Source organism: Fundulus heteroclitus, chromosome 23 (genome assembly GCF_011125445.2).
Source record: "Fundulus heteroclitus isolate FHET01 chromosome 23, MU-UCD_Fhet_4.1, whole genome shotgun sequence".
Taxonomy (NCBI): Eukaryota; Metazoa; Chordata; class Actinopteri; order Cyprinodontiformes; family Fundulidae; genus Fundulus; species Fundulus heteroclitus.
The window spans coordinates 31,500,250-31,524,113 of record NC_046383.1 but is presented as its reverse complement, the minus strand read 5'-3'; the positions used below and the strand labels follow the sequence as shown (position 1 = coordinate 31,524,113).

Here is a 23,864-nt window from a genome sequence, read left to right as displayed (position 1 = left end):
CGGTAACGTGTTTAGAATATTTTTCACGACGTTACGGCTAGACACTACGGAAATCCCCCATTACATCCCCACTTTATGGGACTTGCCCTTTAATAGACACATTTCGCCTTACATTTAGAGATCTTCAGTTTTAGCTTTGGCAATTAGCCTGCATAACTGGCTAAATGCATAGATAAAACAGATGAGCTTTTTTCTTACTTCTGCAGATGAACAGCAAAACACATTTGTCTGAATAGAATTTAGCACAGCCTTTCTACTGTGCCGCAGTTTCTATGTTTATTAGGCTTTAAACTTACAATCAACTTTTAAGTTCTACTTTGTGGAGAGGTGTGAATGTGCAGATGTTTCAAACCCAACAACAGATGTGCCAGCTGTTTTCAAGGTCTTTCTTTTAAGGGAAATAGAACCTTACATAGTAAATTTTGGTTTTACAGAATAATAACAATAATGATATTAACAACATGAAATCTCATCTTGAATGTGAATAAAACAAGGGGATTTTAGATTTCAGGGGAAACAAAGGTCCAATATAGTACCCCAACATATTACCCCCATGGGGAAAGAAGTGGAAGTGGCGGAGAAGTATAAATACGTCGGTGTTCACCTGGAGGACAGAATGGACTGGGGATGCAGGAGGGAATAGAGCGGACCGTACTTATTGAGGAAGTTTAGGTCCTTCAGCGTTTGAAGCGCGATGCCACATATCTTCTATTGTGTGTTGTGTAGAGTGTGATCTCTTCTGCCATCATCTCTTGCAAGAGATGATGGCAGATGATGGTTACCCCATGGGGTAACAGCAGCTTCAAAGTCAGGGATTTAACAAAAAAAAGTTCAACAAGCTGATAAATAAGGCCGGCTTTGTTCTGGGGACACGTCTAGAACCTCTGGAGATGATTGCGCAAAGAAGGGTTCTTCTTAAAGTGAAGAACATTACGCATAGGCCTGAGCATCATCTTCATCAGACTGTCAGACAGCAGAATGTCTTCAGAAAATCCTTCCAGCCAACAGCAACAACAACTCTTTGAAAAACCCTGCATACTATTAAAACATCCAATTTCTCTTGGGGGACAATCAATTATTTTTGAATTGAATTTAAGATTCAGCTTTTATTTAAATCCAATTTTTAAACATAATCATATAATTTAAATTAGGAAGCCAATCAAAACTTGCGTTTTCAATACTAATGTAAAAGATACGTGAATCCAAATTGACAAGAACAACTGTAATAATAATAATAATATATTTAAATAAAAAAATATTTTAAATAGTAATGCAATGTTTGTTATTGCCTCTGCAGGGCACTGATTAAAGCTGAACCTGTTGCTGATGTAATTTCTCCTTCGGGGAAAAGGTTTGCTGCCTCCATTTGGAGCTGATCAAAATGTAACTTTTTTGAATATATTTCGTATTTAACTAAATATGTCTTCAAGTTAAGAGATTCCCCATCTTTCTTCGACCGTTTTTAGCAAAAGAGTAAGTTTTCATCCTTTTTAACGCTACCACTCTGTTAGATGTAGACCTCAACATGATATCAACATCACATCCATTTAGCATCCATTTAATTTATTCGTTTGATCTTATTTCTCTGGCTGTGTTGTTATGTTTGCGGCCCTTCTGAAGTACCTTGAACGCAGCACCAGAAGGACAGCACAGTGAGAGAGCAGCAGTGCAGCAAGGAGGCGGGATAATGTCGGAAGTCATTATATGACTTTTATACAGATACAACCAACAGTTGTTGTTTTATTTAGATATTTCAGCAAAGTCAACAAATTACAACAGCTAGCAGATATTTTACCAATGGTTTGTTTGTCCCACTCCTTGAAAGCGCGAACGTGCGGCGTAACCGTTACTACCTCTTTATATGATTATATTTACCGGGGGCGTGGTCACCGGAATGCGGCTCGGCCAATGGGCTTGCAGTGTGGGGAGCGGGGCGTTCCATTCGGTTAGAAGCAGGAGTTGAACAGCGCGAGCTGTGAAACAGCCTCAGAAAGGCAGACACAGAGAGGGCAGATGCGTCGGCCCTCTGCCGGAGGGGGTGCTTATTATAACAAATATATATGCACACATGAGTGAACGGTTTGGCTGCACGATAGCTCATATGTGGGTAATAATTATTTTAGAAACGCATACCACTGCAGCTCTACATTTAAAATGCCTATTTTAGTTTTTCTGTTAGACACGTCCGCCTCTATGAATCAGCGCACTTATTTGGGTACGACGTATCTGGACGTTGCTAAAGGCGCGGTTGAGATCTTTATGAAGGTAATGATGGATTCCACCCGGATTTTTTCAGCAAGCATGCACCTTTGGTGAGCTCAGGGTTCCTTGGCAGAAGTCGGTAAACATTAATATATGCTATTTTGGTTTTCTTTTTTGACAGCTGCGTGCCCGAGACCCGGCTAGTAGAGGCGACAGGTACATGCTAGTTACATTCGATGAGCCACCATACGGAGTGAAGGTAATTGGCAAATAATACCATTTTTTACACTTCCAAGTCGAACGTATATGTCTGTCAGTGAGACTTTATTTTCCGCCGAGTTCGCCGGTGGCGAAAAAGCAGCAAACTATTGCTCCAAACAGCCGCAGACCCGGAGCCGCACTGCATCCGAACATCCAGCGGACATTTTGCTTTTGTGTCGAGAAAACTCTCGGGCGTTGAGATGGAGGCGGGGAAATTTATTATCCTCCGTGACGTCACTCGCTTTTCACAGAACTGCACGGGGATTGGTCGACGGCGCTGCCAATCGCTCTTCACCTCGCCCCTTGCATCAGCGCTGCACTCCCATTGGCCCTTGGTGGATGAAAGTTGATAAGCCCCGTTCATCATGAGGTTCTCTTTATGCTTGTGCGACTTCGCTGGGGCAGAATTATTATCGTTCACAGGATGATTAATGGTCGTACTTATGCTCCGAGCGGCTCCCTGGATAGAAACTCCCGGCAAATGTTGTACAGAGTGAAAAGAGGACACGCATCCTTTCAATCTCTGCAGCAGTTTCCCCGCTTTAGGTCCTAAAAAGATGTACTCATCCCTGTCCTGTTGACTCGTTTATGACCTGGCGCATATCTCCGAGTTTTTCCTACCCCCTAAAAAAAAAAAAAAAATACAGTCCCAAGTACCCACACAACCCCCCGGATTACGTAATCTCCTCCTGTGTTTGTTCCATATCGTGGAATTTACCAGGCTGGCCTAACTTTCGTCTGCAAGCTGGAGCGCCTTGCAGAATTGTTCATACCCCCTTTAACTTTTACACATTTAAGTCACAGTGTATTTCAACGGCATTTTATGTTGCAGACTAACACAGAGTCGTTGCCAATCGGAATATAGAAGATGCAGGTTTAAAAAAAAAAAAAATTCCAATTTAAAAATTAAAAAGTCCAGGAAGCACTGAAGTTTTGGCCCATTCTTTGCACACACACACACACACACACACACACACACACACACACACACACACACACACACACACACACACACACACACACACACACACACACAAAAAAAGCTCCTCCAGAAGCTGCTCCGTAGAGGAGGGGTTAAATGCAGAGGATACATTTCCATGCCATGTTGCAATGCCAAATAAAGATAAATATTATATAATTATATTTTCTTTATTTTCCAAAATGCAAGCAATGTTGAGCTAAAACGATTTAATTACGCGCAAACACAAATATACATAAACTGGTGCATGCTTTATCATAATGTTTTACTCTGGATGGATGTCTGTGATTATGCTAACTGGTTAGAAATAGTTTGTAAAAGCGTTGGCGTTGGTGAACACAACCTCAAAGAAGGATTAAGCGGCTAAACGAGACGAAATTCAAACTGATGGAGTCTGAATGTTAAGGATTCCAAAGATATAAAGTTTTTAGATTTGGCTTCGCAGCCTGTTTTATCATAAAATCATCTTTTTGTTTGGTGGGCTCGCCTCCCAAACCAAAGCGTTGCAATGTGTGTACGCAGAGGGCATCTTCTCAGCCTCACAGTGGCGTGCAAAACAGTCGTGTTACAACCGCACACTTTGCTGCTAAGCGAAGGAAAAATAATATTGTTTTTGATCAATGTTTTTCCACAAATAAAGATCTGAAAGGTGCAAGATTCAAGTATATTTCAGTTTAATATCCCAAAATAAAATCCAGCACAGAAAAAGTGAGGTGAAAACGTAAAACTGTGCATCACCCTGAACCCATCCAGCCCACAGTGAAACATGGTGGTGGCAGCATCATGCTACGGGAAGCTGCTCAGAGTTGATTGGAAAACGGATGGATAATATTCTTTCTGTAGTGAACGCTTTGGAAAATTATCATTATCATATTTAAAGTCTAGTTTCTTAGAGTGTATCTCTTTTAATGCACACAAAAAGTAATAAAATGTGGATAACGAATATTGAGGTTTAATTTCAAAAATGGTCATCAGCTAAACATGTTGATGCATCGATCATGAAATAGCTGTATACGGATGTACAAACCCTATTTCAGGTGAACTCACGCAGGTCCTGTTAGGCCGCATGTATCGTCACTGTTTGCATTTCCCAGCCTTCATCGCTGTTGCTTACGCTTTCTGTTTCTCGATAAATAGTTGAACACGTTTTGGTGTCCATCACTAGCTCTGGGTCAAAGTATGTTCGTTTTTAGAGCGGCCCAGTCAAAGCCCAGGGCCTAGAAAAGAGACGGAGAATCCGTGACAAGACTCGAAGCTTGATGCTGGAGAAGCTCTCCATCCAGTCTGACCAGAGATCTCTGCCACGGGAGACGCAAAACAGCCAGACTGCAAATTGGTGTTTCTCCCCTAAGGAGCTGTAGTTGCTATAAATGGTGCTCCTACAAACACAAATGCGTGAACATTTCAGATTTTATATTCAATACCCGTGTCATTTTCCTTCCACTCTAGTTATTCACTGCTTTATATTGTTTGATCACATAAATAAAAAAGGTTTGATATTGTGCTGGGACGATATTCTTCTGCCAGGTAGAGAGGTCACCAAGTCCTTCGCTCTCTATTTAATTCTAACCATATCGTTGCTAAAGATGAGCGAACCAGCCGGCAACTATAGCAGAGGATTGAAATGCGTCCGTTTCTCTGCACAGCTTTGTCTGCCGTCTGTCAGCTGAGCTTTACGATGAAAAGACGAGGTTGTACCGATGGGGGCTGGTGGGACTGCACATTCTCAGATGCCATAAATTGTTGATGGAGAGGAAGAGGAGAGAGAGCGCGAGCCGCAGAGGCGAGCTCGTGCAGGAAGAGACCAGAAATATTGTGCGGTGTGAATAATTGAGGGCTAGAAGCGTTACATTGCTTCTGATCTATACAAGAGTCTGCGTCTGGTAACTTTGATGCCCTCGCTCCGAGTTTTGGGGCAGCTGTGTCCCATTTATCGCCCGCTCTAATATTAATGTGACGCGTGTTTGGACTTATTTGCTAAAGGAATCTAGAAATAGGCTGCTTTCTGCATCTGTAGCCTCTTAGCCTCCTTCCCTCAGCGGCAGAGGACGTAAGCCTGCAGGTCATCCTTAGATTAAGCATAAAGCTGCAGCACTGAAGCAGTTGACCCCGCAGATAAAAGTGGAAAAGCGGTCGCACGCTCTCGTGGCCTCCCGTGGGAGTGAAAGTGTCCCGCGGAGGACGTACGGCGGTGGGAAGTGTATTTCTGGATTGCTGTTATGTATGAACCCACGCGCCTGCAGAGACGTCGTGACACGGCGGATCACATTTGGGATCCTTCACCCACAAGTGATCCCAATCACTGAAGCGTTTGGATCTGCCTGAGAGCAACACTCTGTTTGTCTTTGTAATGACGAAGGCAGGCATCCGCACGCTGCGTGGGCGAACGTCTATTTTAGGTCGGTAGCTCCTCGCCCCGCCGCGGGACTCCAGGCCTCCTCTGCCCGCCCGTTTGCAGCGAGTCCCTCACCCGACATTTGTGCGTGTTTGTTTCCCCAGGCAGGCTGGAAGGAGAACCACACCACCTTCATGTGTGAGCTGAAGAACCTGCAGGCATCCGGGCTCACCACCTTAGGACACGCCCTGCGCGCAGCCTTCGACCTGCTCAACCTCAACCGCCTTGTCTCTGGAATCGACAACTATGGACAGGTACTGTGTGGTCCTGCAGGGAAGCCCAGCTGCTGTGTCTACGCCATGTTTGGAGACCCCTGATGCCGTGTTTGCTGAGGGAAGATAAATTACAGAATCGTTTGACCTGTTTTTACTGTTAGTAGTCAACCAAAATAACACGGCTGCTCTTCATTTCCCCTCATTCTGCCATTTTTTCCTTTTCATGCCCAGATACTTTAGATAAAATGGAGCCATTTGCTGCGTAACATTTGGTAGCGCCTCTGCCTTATTTCATATCTTCTTTCTGTGACATTTGAAGATTTATAGTTAAGTTCTATAATCTACTTGTAATCTATAAGGAAATATAGCTTGATGACTCTTTGTTTTAGTTTGATTAGGGGTCATAACCTGTTTCAGGAGAGTCAAGTCAAAGGACCAAAGTCGTTGTTAATAGAGTGTAATACAGTTTTCAGAAAGCAGTGCACAGTTAAATTGAATTATATGTAATATCTGGACATTTTTATTACTGTCTTCTTCTTTAATGAAAATACTTTACGATTAACCAAGTATTATTATTATTATATGACAAATATGATCTTTTAAACATAAAAAGCTGTTTTTTTTAAACAAGGCCGTCATTTATTTAGGAAAACAATCCAAACCAATATGGCCCTATGTAAAAAAGTACAGCGATTGCTTCTAAACCATCTAATTGCTTGTTGCCCCCATGGTGGCCATATCTGCCATCAGGATTTGTGATGACCAGCAATGAGGGACTTTTGGCTCGCTCCTCTTAGCAGAATCCTTCTAATTCAGACACATTGGAGAGTTTTTGAGCATGATCAGCCTGGTGAAGGTCTTGCGACTCCAAAACCTTTATAACATTATTGTTGTTGATCAGATTTGGCCTTGCCGTGTGCTTTGGATCATTGCCCTGCTTCGTGCTTCAGCCTCGGGTGACAGACTGAAGGCTGGAGGTTCTCCCTCAGGATTCAAAGGAAGTTTTAAACAAACTTAGGCTAGAGTCATTATTTGGAAAAAAAACAAGTAACCAGTAAGTAGTTTGACAGAAAACACAGCCTCTGATAGGAGTATGAGGTTTACCTGAAGAGGACAGAACCTTTAGATCAACACAAGCTTAGAAAGGTGAGGAGAAAATCCACTTTTGTCGCTTAGTCTCTCCCACCTTGCCTCCGATAACAAAGTGGTTTTCTCCTCTCTGAAGCTGCGTTCGAAGGCAGAAATGGATCACTACAGCGAGACAGCTCCTGTACGGCAGGAAATCTGCTTAGGCATTCCCCAGGTGTCTGAGTTAGACCAGGCTGACCCCTAACACTGCAGGGCTCAGTGCGCCCTGACATGGCTTTCTGACACAACGCAGCTGCAGAGATGCCATCCTGTGGGTCATCAGTGGTGCGTAGCTATCGCAGGGCGAGTTTTGCTTCTTGTCATTGGTTCAAGCCAGGAAGGCTATTAAGGCGGACGGCTCAGACCCCAGATGCAGGTTTAGGATGGTAGAGACAGGAGAGCAGAGTAGCGCTGTTCTGCAGCCTGACTGAATGTGACCGTTTCCCCTCAGGGCCGTAACCCGTTCTTCCTCGAGCCGTCCGTCATCATCACCATCACTGATGGGAACAAGCTTACGAACAGCTCCGGCGTGCCGGATGAGGTGAGGATCACCAGCGGATGCGGCGACGCTGTCGGCTCCTGCTTCACAGTAATGCCAGCTGTGTTGCTGTTTCTGAAAGCTGCTTTCTCCCTGTGTGTTGAAATGTCTCCCCCCCCCACCGCCTGCTGCCGCGTAGCTGCACCTGCCCCTCAACTCTCCCCTGGCGGGCAGCGAGCTCACCAAAGAGCCGTTTCGCTGGGACCAGCGGCTGTTTGCGCTGGTGCTGAGGCTGCCTGGAGCCGCCGCGCCAGACAACGAGCAGCTCGGCAGCGTCCCCACAGACGAGTCGGCCATCACGCAGATGTGTGAAGTCACTGGAGGTTCGCCATCTTCTTCTGTTTGTTTTTTGTTTTTTTTTCCGCTGCGTTTCTGCGAGACAGGGCCTCACTCTGACGTCTGCTCCTCTCAGGACGGTCGTACTGCGTGCGGACCCAGCGGATGTTAAACCAGTGTCTGGAGTCTCTGGTCCAAAAGGTCCAAAGCGGCGTCGTCATCAACTTTGAGAAGACCGGGCCGGATCCGCCTCTGGTGGGAGAAGGTGAGTTGTTGAGCGATGCACGCAGCCAGAAGCTGCAGGGCAGCGTTGTCCCTGCGTCCGCACGGAAAAGGTTAAATCTGAGTTCAGTCAGGTGAATTAGGTCAAACATGCCCAGCTTGACCTAATTCACGGCTACCTCGTCACATTTCTTAGTTAACTAGAGCAAAGGTGACGCAGGAGATGTTCACACAGAACAGGTCATCCCACTTTCTGCTTTGATTCATCGACAGTCGTTATGCAACAGTGCCTGGCTGTCGTATTTACACTTTGTCTCATTTTCAAACGCCAGTGGATTTCATGTGAATTAGAGAGACGATGATTAAGGTTTTCACATTTTAAACGTGTGTGGACTATCATACTTGTCTATCCCTCTGCGTGGATCAGGAAGCTGGTCAGATGGATGGAGATGATTACAGGGTAAACCCGGAAAGGAAACCAGTTGCTTAGGATGGAGGTTCCCCTTTACTACACATACAGCCAGACCTACAGCAGGAAGGTTTAGATCAGAGCGTTAGCCCCGTGTCAGAGTGGCCCAGTCAAAGTCCAGACCTAAATCCAGCTGAGACACTCTGTCCAAACTGGCTGAGTTGGACCTATTTTACACACAAAAACAGGCAAAGAACTTATTCTAGTAGTTGCATCATAAGGTGCTTCTACAAAGTACCGCCTCAGGCTGCTGACTAGTAATCTTTGCTTTTCACATTGTTGCTTCTTGTTGACATTTTAAAGAAACATGTGAAGGATTTCTCCCACCATAGTGTAAGGCTGGCAGACTGCCATGCTTTACTTAGTTTAGATGCTCCATGTTTGAGAGCAACATAAAACGTTCAGTAAAGCCCCCGTCTGAGAGAAAACCTCCATGAGCTAACGCGCTAGCTGTTATTAGCCTTCTGCACACGACCGTACCCGGTGCGCCCCCCCCCTTGGAGCTGCGTCTTCCTGTAACTGGTGTCCTGAAGAAGCCTGTTTTAAACAATGGGTCTGTTTAAAATATCGCGCACCCCTATGCATGAATACTTTTACAAGTCACCGTGTCTGACCTTTGCGAAGGACTCTGAGTACCGGTGAAATCTGCTTTTTATGCCGTTTGAGCTCTTCTGTTGCTTCCTGACTGTTGCAGATAGCTCTGTGGAGCCCGGCCGTCCCGTTTCCTCCTTCAGCCCCCAGCCCTGGCACAGCTGCCACAAACTGATCTACGTTCGCCCAAACCCAAAGACGGGGGTCCCGGTCGGCCACTGGCCCATCCCCGAGTCTTTCTGGCCGGACCAGAACTCTCCAAGCCTGGTGAGCGGCTGCCTGTACTTCCTGCCACGCTCCGCCGCGCCTCGCGGCCCTTTTTTGCTGCAGGTTTTGGCGTCCGTGCTTTAAATCTGTGTCCCCGTGTTCCCCCCAGCCCCCCCGCACCGCTCACCCCGTGGTGCGCTTCTCCTGTGTGGACTGTGAGCCCATGGTGATCGACAAGCTTCCCTTCGACAAGTATGAACTGGAGCCGTCGCCGCTCACCCAGTACATTCTGGAAAGGAAGTCCCCACACATGTGCTGGCAGGTAGGCGTGCCTGGCTGTGGTGAAGCTGATTCAGTAAACCAACGTGACGATTAACGTGACGATTTGCTTGTTCTCAGGTGTTCGTTAGCAGCAGCGGGAAGCAGAGCGACCTTGGAAAGCCGTTTGGCTACCTTAAAGCCAGCACCACTCTGACCTGTGTTAATCTGTTCGTCATGCCTTACAACTATCCAGTCATCCTGCCGCTCCTCGGTAAGAGTCCTGTTCAGCACAGAACTTCTGGGTCAGTAGATCAGAGCTGCTGCTGCTAGGATCAAAATGGCTTCTGGTTCCCCAAGGTGATATTTGGCTATTAGCTTAGGAGAAAAAGCAGGACTCCTACAGTCTAGAAAAGTCTATGAAAGTCCCAGATTTGCTTTTCTCCTTTCCCAGGACTGGAGAAGTATAAAAAGAAATTCAACTGAGTGAAAACATGGTTGGTTTTCTGGACTTGTTTTTCCACTTTTTTATATTTAAATAAACATGCTTTATCTGTAAATTAACATTTTACCCATCAGACCTCTGAGGCCAGTCTCATTAAACAACACAACTTTTCAACCTTTTTGGACTCTGGAAAACCTTAAATTGGGGTTAAACTGGACCTGTGGTTCGGTGTTAAAGCATTAAAATGGCAACAAACCAAATGACGGGGTTGTCCTCTAAATAATCAGCATACTGTCTAGGATGCCTCAGTCCTTGTTGAAGGCTGCTCACCAGTCCAGTTATTTTCATGCAGATGTCCCTGAAGCTGTGAAGTAGCCCTACACTGCAAAAACGGATCTAGAAATAAGTAAAATGTTCTTAAAGTTAGTGTGTTTGTCCTTGATTTGAGCATGTGAATAAGATTATTTGTCAATGGAATGAGTGTATTGACCCCTAAAATAAGATAATTAGACATCCTGCACTTGAAATAAGATGATGAAGAGTTGTTCCTATTTAAAGTGCAAAAATCTTATTCCATTGGCAAATCATCTTATTTACTTGCTCAAATCAAGGACAAATACACTAATTTTAAGAAAATTTTTACTTATTTTAAGTTCGTTTTTTGCAGTGATACGCCACACCTTGAAAACCAGAAGCCAATCCCAGCTTTGTTTGTTTCAAGATGGTAGCATCCCATCAGTAGTCAGGCAGCACAGGTTCATTTTTGTACTCCAGTGTCCCAGAAAAGATTTGCGTCTGCAGACGTATAAAAACACTGGAATGCGTCTGCGCATCAAATCCTGCGCTCGCATGGCTGAACGTTGCTCACTGACAACCTTCTTCTCCTTTCAGATGATTTGTTCAAAGTCCACAAACACAAACCAAACCTGAAGTGGCGGCAGGCTTTCGAGATGTACCTAAAGACGATGCCGCCGTACTACATGCTGGTAAAACGCATCTCAGGCCTCAGCCGTGATCTCGCCAGCGTTGCTTTGATTGATTGATTGATTTCACGATTATCTAAGCAAGCTTTGTTCTGCTGCCTTCCGACAGCCCTTAAAAAAGGCAATGAGGATGATGGGCGCCCCGAACCTCATCGCAGACTCCCTGGACTGCGGCCTGAGTTACAGTGTCATTTCATACCTGAAGAAGCTGAGCCAGCAGGTAAGCGGCGTTTGTGTGATGCTGTCAGGGCATCCAGAGCGGCAGCAGGGGGCTTGTTGTGGTTAAGGATGGAGAAAGCTCCTGGGGTAACCTGGACCTGCCGTGTAAATCCGTCCCATTTAAGCCAGATATTCCATTTTTGGAAGGGGAAGTGAAATTCAGCAGCTCTGGTTCTGTTGAGGTTTCTTCCTGTCTGCCTGAGACTGAGCAAATCATGAGGAGTAAACACTTTAAACAAAGATCCATCAGTGCTGTAGTTAAAACATTCAACTCCCTATGACTTCTAGTTAGGAAGAAGGCGTCAGGAAAGAGGATTCCCTTCATTTACTTATTCCCTCAGCACCTTTTATTGAAGCTGGGTAAAAAGCCTCAAAAGATTAATATTTGATTGAATAAGTTAAATGCTATAAAATACATTTTAGAAGAAAAAATATCTTTCATTTGAGCACAAATCCATTCATTTGCAACAGTTCATCGTAGACGACGATCTGAAGTTGATCCAGGAAGCTTGACCCATTACTCTCAGCCACTCTACACAATGGGAAAGACATTATAACATGACATTTACTTAAAGTCAATCAAACTGTTGTTTTTTTTTATCATCACAACATTTAAAAAGACCAAACAAATACTAATAACACGGTTAGAGCCAGTAAAACAGTAAATAAATGAATGTTTGTGAATATTAGTAGTTATTAATGCTCCTGGGATTAGAGTGGGATGGCGATAGGAGGGAGAGACGGATGAGGGACAGCAGCAGTCACAGGGCTTCAGACGCCGCTTGGTATTCGCCTCCATGCGTCTGTCACACTGACGGATCTCAGACCACCACTAAGCCCCAGACCATAGATTTTCCTTCATAGCCAAACATTTTCTCCGGCGCGGCTGATTATTGATGGCTGTGTGAATGCGGCTTACGGCGCAGCACAGGTTTGTTTATCTTCATAAATCAGGAAAGCGTTACTTGCCATGTCAGTGAGAAAAGTCCTGCTGAGGATGTTAAAAGCTCTTCTCAGAAGCACAGAGGGGCTTCTTGGCATCGCACAATCTCTCAGGCTACCAAATATTATTATTTTTTTTGGTCAAAATGCAAATATGTGCAGCTAAGTTGGTCTTTCAGGGTGGATGTTGTTAACGACACTGGTACAGCAGCACAGCCCACCGCTGCTCTGTTTGAGCTTCCACGGAGAAAGCTGCTGCTCCCATTACTCAAAACAGCATTCCTGTCTGTCAGTCGTTTCTTAAAGATCACACAGACGTGACGGGTAGATGCTGATAAAAACCTATAGGACCAAACTACAGCCTCTGAGCTCAAATGAGTCGTAGCTGGAGAAAGGAAACTACACGATTCCTTACCAGGAACTGTTTTGCATCTATGAAACGTGGAAGTGAAAGTATCATCATTTTTATTTGTGTTACAGTTTAAAAGCACCCGTGCTTTGTCTTACATCTACATACAGCACGATGCTGCATTTTTCTAAGCAAAGGTCTCCCCTCCTTTGCTTAGAGGTCCGTATTAATTCCCACTTTAATCAGGAATTATCATTATTTCTGTTTTCTTTCCTGGTCTGTGAGAATAAACAAGGTCACCTGCTGCGAGGCACTGCTCCGTTCGCCCGCTCCTTCTTTGTTCTGTCTGGACTCAAACCTGCAGCATCGGCTTTTTGTCCCCTTGTTTTTCGTTTGACTGAAAGGCCAAAATCGAATCGGACCGCCTGATAGTGTCTGTGGGGAAAAAAGCGCCTCAAGAAACGGGCATCAAGGTGAAGAACCACTCCAGCTCTCTCTCTCTGGCCCACCGGCGGGACTTCAAGCAGCTGCTGCAGGGGATCACCGGGGAGGGGCCTCTCCGTCTGGCCGACATCAACTTCAAAGAGTTCGCAGGCTTCCAGATCGCTCTTCTCAACAAGGTAGGTGTGGGGCAGCAAGCCCGCTTCAGCTCTTTGTGTTGCCAGCCGAGCGTTTGCTGAGCGTTTTCCTGTTACGAATGCGCTCACAGGACGTAAAACCTCAAGCCTACCGCAACGCGTACGACATCCCAAGGCGGAACCTCCTGGATCAGCTCACCAGAATGCGCACCAACTTGCTGCGGACCTCATTAAAGCTGATCCGAGGTCAAGATGAAGGTAATTTGTAACCCACGATAATCCAATTCAGCGCCTCTGCCGTGTGAAGGAAAACAATCCATGTCCTCAGGAAAATACGGCGAGCCGCACATAGCCAATAAGTTATCACTCATATGAACAAAGGTTCCTGTTGTTGTCGTCAGACTTTCTGCACAGCATTCCCGTGGCTCAGATGGGAAACTACCAGGAGTACCTCAAGATGATGCCGTCCCCTCTGAGAGAGATCGACCCCGATCAACCCAAACGGCTGCACACGTTTGGGAATCCCTTCAAGCAGGATAAAAAGGTATAAATGTACCCACCGTGTGACAGAAGAACACAGAGCGGTGCCTAATTAGGAAGGGGAAGGACGAGGATGCCTGGTTTTCCAACGTTTTAATCAGACAATCTGAAAAGTGTGGCGTGCAATTTTATTCAGCCAGCCTAAACGTCAGGACTTTATCGAACCCTTTGCAACAATTCCAGGTGTGAATCCTTCCAGGTGTGTCTCTGCCAGCTTTGCACGTCTAGGGGCTGAAATGTTTCACTATTTTTCTTTGCAAATTATCTGAAGGTCAGTCAGATTGGCTGAACATCACGTCAGGTTAGCGGGTAGATTTAGGTCTGGACTTTGACTGGGCCATTCTAACACAGGTATGTGGTTTAATCCAGGACCTCGTAGCATAGCTGCGTGTTTAGGGTTACTGTTCTGCTGGAAGGGGAACCTACAACCCTCCGTCTCAAGTCGCTTGCAGCCTCTAACAGGTTATTTTCACAATTGTGCTGTAGATGCCTCCATTTATCTTCGTGTCAGTCTGACAAGCTTCCTTGTCACTGATAAATAAAAGCACCCACAGAGCATGATGCTGCCACCTCCATGTTTCACTGCTTTTTACACCGAGGTGAACTTTGGTTACTGATCAGGTGACTTCTGAAGGGGTTCTTTGCCCTGGATTTTAGTTTCGGCCATCAGAATAAAGGGCACTACATATTAATTGGTTTTTATTTGAAAAGCCGTCTCTCATTTTGCTTCCCCTCCACCTTTCACATGAATACTTTTACCAGGAGTTGCATCTACCCAGCTGTATGTAACACTGTGCTTGCGCCCATGTGTTCCCCCCAGGGCATGATGATAGACGAGGCGGACGAGTTTGTAGCGGGCCCTCAGAACAAGAAGAGGGGACACTCCGGGGATTCCAACTCCAGCGGCACCATGAAGCGAAGACGGAGCATGTCCCCGTTGCTGCGGCGGCCCCTCGCCCCACCAGGGGGCGCCAACCACGTGGTGCTGGGGAAGAGCCCGGCTGGGGTTCAAGGCCAGCAGAATCTCCTCAAGCCCACGCCGCAGCACAAAGGTGGGGTCGAGAAGCGCGCAAACCCTGCTTGGTTCTGCGCTCAGCACATCTTTGCGTGTTCGAGGTCTGATTTTCACCGTTTTTTCCATTAGGAACAGAAGGCAGGGACGTGGTGGTCACTGAGAGCAACGGCGACGGCGGCCTCGGCCTGGACCCCGGTGAGATCTGGCCCACCGAGGCGGACGCAGACGCGGTGAGTCCATCTTCGCTGGTCTTGGAGGAAAAGGCTGGAATAGTGACGTCGTATGAGGAAGAGGAAAGCGCTCTGGTGGAAGATGCCCTGGTGGAAGACCATCTGGAAGAGCAGATGATGGAGGACAGACACAACTGTGACCGCCTGAGTCCCCAGAGCGAGCTGGACGGCACCGAGGAGGACCTCGGTGCGCTCAACACCATTTACATCGCCCCGCTGGACGGTTGCCAAGCAGAGTTACGGAGCCGAGTCATCAAGGAGGTGCGCAAACCCGGACGAAGTGAGTATAGAGGACCGGCTCTCTCCTGAAGACTCTGCCAATTCTTGCCCTAATCTGTGTGTTTCTCTCAGACTATAAACCCATACTGGGTCTGCTGCAGCAGGTGAAAGGACCAGCAAATGTCCGAAAGTACTTCATCCAACATGCAATCAAAGAAGCTGTGAGGTGAGAACTGACATATTTCTTCTTGATCTTTGTAAAGCTCTACAGTTTTGTCTTTAAACACGAGTAGTTGAAGTCCTACAAGCTCACAGGTTTCCTCTTCCAGCTCTGATACAGACAGACATGCTAAAGTACAGTAGCTCTGGTTCACGGCTAGCCCCGGTAGCTCTGGAGGAGCTGCAGCTATCCACAGCTGCTCCTTCAGATGGCCGTATCTGTAGATGGACAGCTATTAGTTATCAGGGCTGTAGATCACCCGCTTTGTCACACGATGTTACAGTTTATCGATACGATATTTGCCGATGTCACAAAGTCTGCTTTGATTTCCGATGGAAGCGATCGATATGATGCAATATCTTTATATTGATATCAACTCAAAAAACAATAATTATTTGACCATTTTTCAAAAACAGCATTCATCTAATTTTAAAATAATAATAATGTGTCGCCTGTTCACTATAGTCTCATGCCTGAACTTCAAAATAAAAATGACGATACGACTCGATATTTTCCTTATGCATCGATGTGATTGGATCGTTTATCGATGAATGGACATAACGATGTATTGTTGCACTCCTATAAGGCTACGTTCACACTACAGGCCTTGATGCTCAATTCAGATTTTTTTGTGAAATCACAAAATCTGGCGTGGTCGTTCACATTTCCAAATATATGCGACTTGTATGTGATCTCCTGTGTGAACTGAATTCATACGCCTAAGTGTCCCGCAGGCGCCGGAGAGGACGCAATGACGTCACACCACTGAACTATATAATACACTGGAGTGCTAATCACCGTCTGTTTGAACGAGTCGCTTTGAAGCCACCAGCCGCCATATTGGTACTCCCTATTTTCCCCCAGTAACTAGGGAATATGTGCGCTACAGCATCGAATAACGAGGATTTTCTCATGTTCTGGGGGACATAAAACTTTTAAAATGTCAAATGCCATATACTTTTATGTTATGTTCTAAAAATATCAAGTACTGGGAAAGTCATGTGCTGAAATATTTTGCATTTTATTCATTTAAATATATATGTTTAACATTTATAAATATATAAATACCAATATACAAAAACATATATTTACATATGTGTATACGTATATATACATATACACACATATACACATACTTATATATATACATATATATATTTAATATGAATAACATGTAAAATATGTCGGCACCTAATTTCCTAGTAGTTGATAGTGTTAGTACATCCACTGACTAGAATTACCTGTGAAACGTTTTCACTCAGCCAGAAAACTGCTTGTTGTTGCAACCAAATCCTACGAGATTCTGTGAGAGTAGGGAGTAGCAAGATGGCGGCCAGTGACTTCAGTTTTTCGGCAAAATCAGCACTCCAGTGTATTATATAGCTTAGTGGTTCACACATAGTGAGCGTGCTCAGTGTTTGCAGAAGTAATGGGTGTCCATGGGTGACGTACAGGTCGGATTAATGCGACCCGGCCGTACAGACACAGGTTGCATTTGAAAAGATCAGATACGTATCGGATTCAGGACCACATATCCAAGTGGCCTGGGTTGCATTTGAAAAAATTCGCTCTGTGTTGTTCAGACTGTTATAAAAAGATCAGATACAGGTCACATATGGGCAAAAAAAATCAGAACTGGGTCACTTCAGGCTGCAGTGTGAACGTAGCCTTAGTTATCTGCTCTATAAATCAGGTATTTAGGCGAAGGTTGAAGAAGACGCTCTGGTCAGGTGAGCCAACTGGCCTACATGTAAAACAAAAAAAGGGGGGGGGGGACGGACACTAAAGCTGCGCATCGCCCTGAACTCACCGCCCTCGCCTCAGCATCATGCTGTGGGATGGCTTTGCAGGGACGGGGAGTCTGTGCCGGTGGACGGGAAGATGGCTAAAGAGAAATACAGAGCAATCCTGGACGGCTGTCAAAGGCTGCAGACCGGGGACGATGTCCACACATTCGCAGCTGTAGCTGGAGTGAAACGGCAAAGATTGAGCGCGTTGTATTTCAAACCTCCGGGGCACGCGCTCCTCTCAGCTCCACTTTCCCGTACCTCTGCTTCTGCTCTGACCCCCCTGCCTCCTATTGATGAAGTGCGCTTGTTTCGACAGGTTCAAAAAGCGAGTATTGATCCAGCAGCTGGAAAGCACCCTGGCTGAACTGGAGGAGGACAAAGCGCCGTGCTCACAGCTGGCCAACGACCACGGCAGGTAGTGACGGCAGGGACCGCCGAGGCTCCTGTCTCCTGACGTTTTCGTTGCCGCCGGGTTTCATCACCACAAAAGACGTCTGTCGACAGGCGGCCTCAGAAAAGGGCGAGCAGAGGAGTCGGAGGCACAAAGAGGAAACGCACGGCGGGCGGTGCTGGGACCAATGCGTTGGTATGGACGGAGCAGAGGCGCGCTCTAGATGACCTTTGACTCGTCCAGCAGACTCTCACGGCCCATCAGGGCAGCTCCTTTAACGTGTCAGCGTAGAGAATATACTGGATTCCCTCGGCTCTTAGTCTTTGCAAACAGACCTTTTTCAGCTGGTCTGAAAAGCGTTTTTATTTCTAAAAAGAAGAACAGCAACAACTTCTCGTGACGAAAAAGAAAAGGTTATGCATTCACGGAAAGTTTAGGCTGACAGGAGGTATCAGGTTAAACCAGGTTACGTCTGCGGCAAAAACAGCACACTGATTTTGTTTTATTTATTTATTTATGTTGTTTAATCTAGGCGGATCTCGTTACACAACATCAGACTATTTTTAGTTGATACCGACATGAGGGGTTGTGCAATATGGACGAGGTCTACAAGCTTTAAAGTGTTACTAAGTGAGCACATGTTGATATAAAGAGTCCTGGAGTTCATCTGAGAAATATCATTGGACGGATTGTAGTCCAATGGTATGATTTGGCACCAAAATTAACATTATTATTATCACTGCTAATATTATTCCTAGTCACTTATGACACTGTGACTCTCACAGACCTAGACCTTGCTTCCTTTTGTTGTGTTCACATTTGTTCTGCTACGGTCTGCCAACCTCAGCGTACAGCTCCAGATAATCTGAGGAAAAAGGCGCTCATCAGGGACAGCCAATGCAGCAAATACGGCCCTAAACCCTAAAAACTCCTGCTTGGTTTCAAAAGAAGGAAATGTAAACAAAAAGATTTGGCCTTTAGCAAACTTCACATTTCCTTAATATAACCTCTGTTCTGCATAGCTGCCGGAGAGATTTGTGTAACATTCCTTAGCTCACATCGACATATTGCTCAACCTCAGTCAGTATTCATTCATTGGTTTGAATATATATATATATATATATATATATATATATATATATATATATATATATATATATTTATATATATATATACATATTTATTTATATATGTATATAAAATCATATAGTATAAAATAGTATATATACAATATATATGTATATATACCATATATATATATATATATACATATATATATATATATATATATATATATATATATATATATATATATATATATATATATATATATAAATAGTTTTAAGCATCCAAATTGGATAACTTCTCTTACTGTTTGGACATATTGTCAAGTTTTAAAGATATTGTGTAGATTTTACACTCCCCCTCTTCTCTCCATTATAAAACACACCAGCGTCTCTTTGTATCAGTATTATAGAAGAATAAAACAGAAGCTTAGATTTGAGTACCTTTATGTCACCGTCCTGTTAAAGACTTAAAGGTGCCACGTCTTTCATTCACAGCCAGAGACCTCCAGATGTTTTTTCTGTAAGGTTCCTGCTTCTAACAAGCCTCCAATGGCCTTTGGCAGAAGATCAGACCCACAGCATTACTAGTCCCTTTCTAGACATGACGGGCTTTTCCTCTATTCATCCTTTGTTTCACAACAAGCCCATCTGGACTCAGCCTTCACCTCATCTGGCTGAAGCACACCAGTTACATACCTAGAAAAGCTAATGGAAATAAAAAAAAAGAAACTCTCCATGTTCACATTTGTGATGGTAGGACTGACAGCAACAGGTAAAATATAATTTGTCTTACCTTCTTTAACGTCTAGCTCAATGTGGGCAGCAGCGACACATACATGGTGTCCAGCTTATGGGCTAAAATAAAGGCTTTAGTCAGGGAGAAAGAAAGACATGATTTACCAAAGCTGCTTCAGAATTTACTCAACACAAGTGATTTTCTCCAACGTCCATGCGAGGTTAGGCAGCAGTAAGAGGCGTTACTTTTACACGTCTCCGTTAGAAACGCTGAGGGTGCTGAATGTAACACAAGACAGACGATCCCCGGTCCTGAGGGCAACCCTGTCCGCTTAGCTGCTGGCACACACCTCCGGTCCAAGCAAGCAGACAGTTGTGGCTACCATTCATGGCCTAGCCCCACACACGACCAGTGAGCACGTCCCCTGCATCAGAAACACTCCAGTCACCTCCCGTCCCAGCAGTGTCCCCCGGTGTCCGGGCTCAGCCGAGGTTCTCCTCCTGTTAAAACAGCCGCTCGTCTTTTCCTGCAGCTTTCCTGCACAAAGTCCGCCCTCTTCCTGCGTTCTTCTCCTTGTTTTTACAACACATGTACACCACTTTTTAATGTTCATAGGCAATATAGATTATTTTTGTGATTTTATGTCAGAGTTGAGGAAATATTTTGAAAGCCATGTTTTGTAAACTGTTAAATACATGTATAAAGTGCAAAGTTTTAAGATAATCCTTTTTTTTTTAATAAAAACTAAAAACCGCCTGGATGGGCTTTTACTGTTTTGTCCGTGTGTTTTCATCTTGGTTAAGATTTTAATACAGTAATGTGGAGTTCTAGCTTTATAGACCTGCCGGTGAGGCTGGTTCACAGGAGAAATGTTGTGGTCACATGTGGAGGTGTGAACTGAGACTGAAACTTGGCAGGAATCAAACCTATTGCTGTGTTGTAAGTTTTTGAAAGCTGAAACCTGAGCCCTCCTCCTCTGTTTAAGGTTGGTTTTCCATTAATGCATCATTATTTAGTATTGGCATTTCATATAAAACAAAAATCAACCTGGAAACACTTTTTCTCCTCCAGGTCTAGCCTCTAAACTTTAATGCAGCACCCAGGCCTGTTGGTTGAACCTGACTGTGGAGGCTGCCTCTACCGCCCCCTGGTGGCCAGTCAGAAATTTTGCACATTTAATTTTCATCAGCAGTGTTTGAAATTTTACCCACACCAAAAAATAAATAAAAATGAAAGCATCCACTTTGTAAAACCAGTATGAACTTTATTAAAATAAAAACAGTCCGGAGGATCTTAACATAATGGAAAACAAAACTCAGCTGAATGAACGGGATTTGAATTTCACTTCCATGTTCACAGTATTGTTAGGACTGCAACGCTTCCTGCTCTCACCTCTCAAACAAGTTTCCTCTCAAAAAAGGCATACAAAGAGCCTGCAGGAAACCATTAAGAGAAAAACGGGCTCTCTCTCCTTTTTTTTAATTATAATCTCATTTAAGGATTACAAACGACATGTAGGCTGGGCTGAGAGGGTAAAAATTCAACAGTAGCAAAGCGCCGTAGAAACAAAAATGTAAAAGGTCTATGAAGGACAGTGCTATTCTCATGTAGGTCAAAAGAGGAAACTGGAGTATTTTAAGACTCTAAAGCTATTAATTTATACCATATATACAAACAAATCTGTAAGGAAAACAGAAAGGGTTGGCACAGTCAGTGTTGATTAGGGTGGAAACCACTCCATGGACAGAGATGCCAATTAGGGCAGCATATTAGTTTATTAATAAATAAAACTTAAGTGGAAGAAGTGAAGTTCTCAGACCCTTTCCCACGCCCCAAAAACAAAAAAAAAAAGAACAACTCATCGGGGCAGCGAAAAGGGTCAGAGGCAGAGGAGAGGCCCGGCTCAGTGCAAATGCTCCAGCTTGCGTAGCCTGATGGGGTTGGGGAGAGCCTGCGGGTTGCGGGCGGAGGTGCTCTCCTCCTCCGGCGTGCGGAACAGAACCCGACCTCGATGGTTGAAGAGGTAGAACGACGGGTGGTTCCTCAGTGTGTCGAAGGTTCTGTAGAGGACACGACACGGTTTTTACTCTAAAGCTCAACCATAAAACGGACAACACGGGCTGTTAGGAAACGTAGCCAAGCACCAGAGACACACAGCCCCGGCTTTCATTTCCCCCTAGCCCAGAAGGAGCTCCACGGCGTAACAACCACCAAACATGGCCGGCCTTGAAGGAGACGGCTGTGTTCTGGGAGGCGGCTCCCCCGTGACACGGGCCACCAGCGGCTCTCCTGCGTCGGGGGAGCCGTGTGCTGCTCTTACTTGTTTTTCAGCTCGGAGGAAGCGTCCATGTCCTTGAACTCCCCGGCAATGTGGACGATCCCGTAGCAGGTCATCACGAACGACAGCAAGGTCTGCAGGACAATCTGAAAGGGGAAGGGAGGCATGGGACAGGAAGTTGTTACTTAACGGAGGTGGAAGACGAGCTTTCGCGTGGCAGCCCCCCTGATGACGTCACATTAGGCACCTGATCAGAGTTCCTCTATATATATCGCTAATTAGGGGGGTGTTTCTCTTCACATTTAGTATTTCTAGTGGGAAATTGTTCGTTAAGACGACCAGGACAGACTGGAAAGACAAGGTGTCCCAATCAAAGATCTTAAGTGAGGGTTCTGAACAGATTTAGTCTTAACAGCACACGCTGTGGCCCTTGCATCCCAGGCAGATCATTCTTAAAGTCCCAAAGAGGCCTCCTGCAGAACTGCTCAGCCCAATAGGCGCCGGTGGTGCAGCCTGATGCCATCGCCACCATCCTTCCAGAGGTAAGAAGTCTCATTGGTCAGCAGACAGGAAGAGCGGGCAAGCTTTGCAAACCCTGTAAATATGTCATGTGATGCAAAGCGGAACAGGACACGTGCGGCAGGTGGACCCCGGGTTGGAGCTCTGCGGGTCGTTGCTGCCATCGTGGTTTTTGGGGATCTTCATAATAACTACAGTTCACTATCTTTGTTTAAGTCGGGCGCACAGGGGTCTGTTTGCCACATGGCACTGATGGGGAAATAACTTCATCCTGTCAAGCGTTCACATGCACATCGCTCGGATTATCAGTCGGCATGAACAACCCCCTCTCATTCGGATTATAATTTCATGCCGGTTGAGCTTAATCCCATCACAGTACTCCCGATTGGCTCGTTTACGTGATGCTTTTTTTAAAATTCTGATTACTTTTGGATCCAGCCTCCCTGAAACACTTTAGCATCTGTGCCGACACCTTCATAAGTCTCCCATAATGTTTTCTAATGCCAGCTGATCAACTCCAGTCCTGTGCCTCTTGTGACGTCACCGACCCAGCTACACACAAAGCTGAACCAGCAGCTTTTCTTCCCCCTCCTGTGGCTGTCTTAAAAAAAAAAACAGCTAAGATCCACGCGTACGTGCCCAGTTGTGTTTCACTCGGCGTGTTCGGCTAGTGGAGAAAACACAGCATAGCTTCTTTAAACATCTGGAGTTACTCACGTCAATCGGTAGCGTCTCGTGCTCCTTCTCTGTGAGCCGCATGTATGATCGATCTGCGGGGAGAGTTGGAGTTTAATGAGAGCAGGAAACGACTCAGTGCCAAGCGCAAAGCAACCGAAACAGGCTCCGCCACGGCGTTAACGAAACACGCCACGGTGGAAACGAACGCGTGACCGTCAAAGCTGAGCGTTTAAACGGCATTTTCCGCCTCAAGAGCTGACGGAGCGGAGCTAAGCTGCCCGGAGAGGCAGGCCCGAGCTGCTGGTCCGTCGGCCGGTCCGGAGCGGACCCGGACCGGCCAGAACAGACCCAACATGGGCGGGACTAGCGGCTCTTTGCAGGGGTGGAAAACTCACGCTGTGCCGCCGAGAAAGCCGCGTGGGCCAGGGCAAAAAGCCCCAAGCCGACAACACCTTTCCAGAACGACGAAGCCATCTCGAAGCGGGGGGCTGGAGAACTGTGGGCACTGCCGCAAAACGGCGACAGCGTCGTAAAGAGTCGCAAACGAGCCCTGCGTCATTATGCTCAAAGCGCGTTGTCTACCGGCCAAAATCTATTCCAACACATTAAATACTGATGGTTACAACTTTTTTGTGGCAAAAAACATTTTATATGGGTTCTGGTACCTTTTTATTTATTTATTTTTAGTTGATGCCGTCGGATGCCCGCAACCAATGCTGCGTTTTTGTGTCCTTGAAAATAACAACTTTACGCACGGCCTCATGCAATTTGGAAACTTGGCTGTCAAATATAAAATGGAAGATAAAATAATAATAATAATAATAATAATAATAATAATAATAATAATAATAATAATAATAATAATAATAATAATTAATACATTTTAATTTTTGGCTAATTTCTCTTCGTGTCTTGGGACAACTT

At 45.3% G+C, this 23,864-nt stretch overlaps 2 protein-coding genes across 2 annotated transcripts; one reads left to right on the top strand and one right to left on the bottom strand.

The window, feature by feature from the left end:
- Nucleotides 1–1,973: 1,973 nt before the first annotated feature.
- Nucleotides 1,974–18,069, top strand: ints6l (integrator complex subunit 6 like). The gene is made up of 18 exons (XM_012866878.3): nucleotides 1,974–2,265; nucleotides 2,384–2,461; nucleotides 5,942–6,091; nucleotides 7,632–7,721; nucleotides 7,858–8,041; nucleotides 8,131–8,259; nucleotides 9,380–9,543; nucleotides 9,653–9,805; nucleotides 9,883–10,015; nucleotides 11,078–11,172; nucleotides 11,279–11,389; nucleotides 13,084–13,299; nucleotides 13,389–13,515; nucleotides 13,659–13,801; nucleotides 14,618–14,849; nucleotides 14,942–15,322; nucleotides 15,394–15,487; nucleotides 17,588–18,069. Exons 1-18 carry the CDS (start codon nucleotides 2,155–2,157, stop codon nucleotides 17,688–17,690), a joined length of 2,694 nt encoding a protein of 897 aa, XP_012722332.2. The 5' UTR covers nucleotides 1,974–2,154; the 3' UTR covers nucleotides 17,691–18,069.
- A 2,636-nt stretch (nucleotides 18,070–20,705) lies between these two features.
- On the bottom strand, nucleotides 20,706–23,480 carry mmgt1 (membrane magnesium transporter 1). The gene is made up of 4 exons (XM_012866793.3): nucleotides 23,336–23,480; nucleotides 22,980–23,032; nucleotides 21,786–21,889; nucleotides 20,706–21,525 (listed from the first exon to the last, which is right to left on the bottom strand). Exons 1-4 carry the CDS (start codon nucleotides 23,412–23,414, stop codon nucleotides 21,369–21,371), a joined length of 393 nt encoding a protein of 130 aa, XP_012722247.1. The 5' UTR covers nucleotides 23,415–23,480; the 3' UTR covers nucleotides 20,706–21,368.
- Nucleotides 23,481–23,864: the final 384 nt, after the last annotated feature.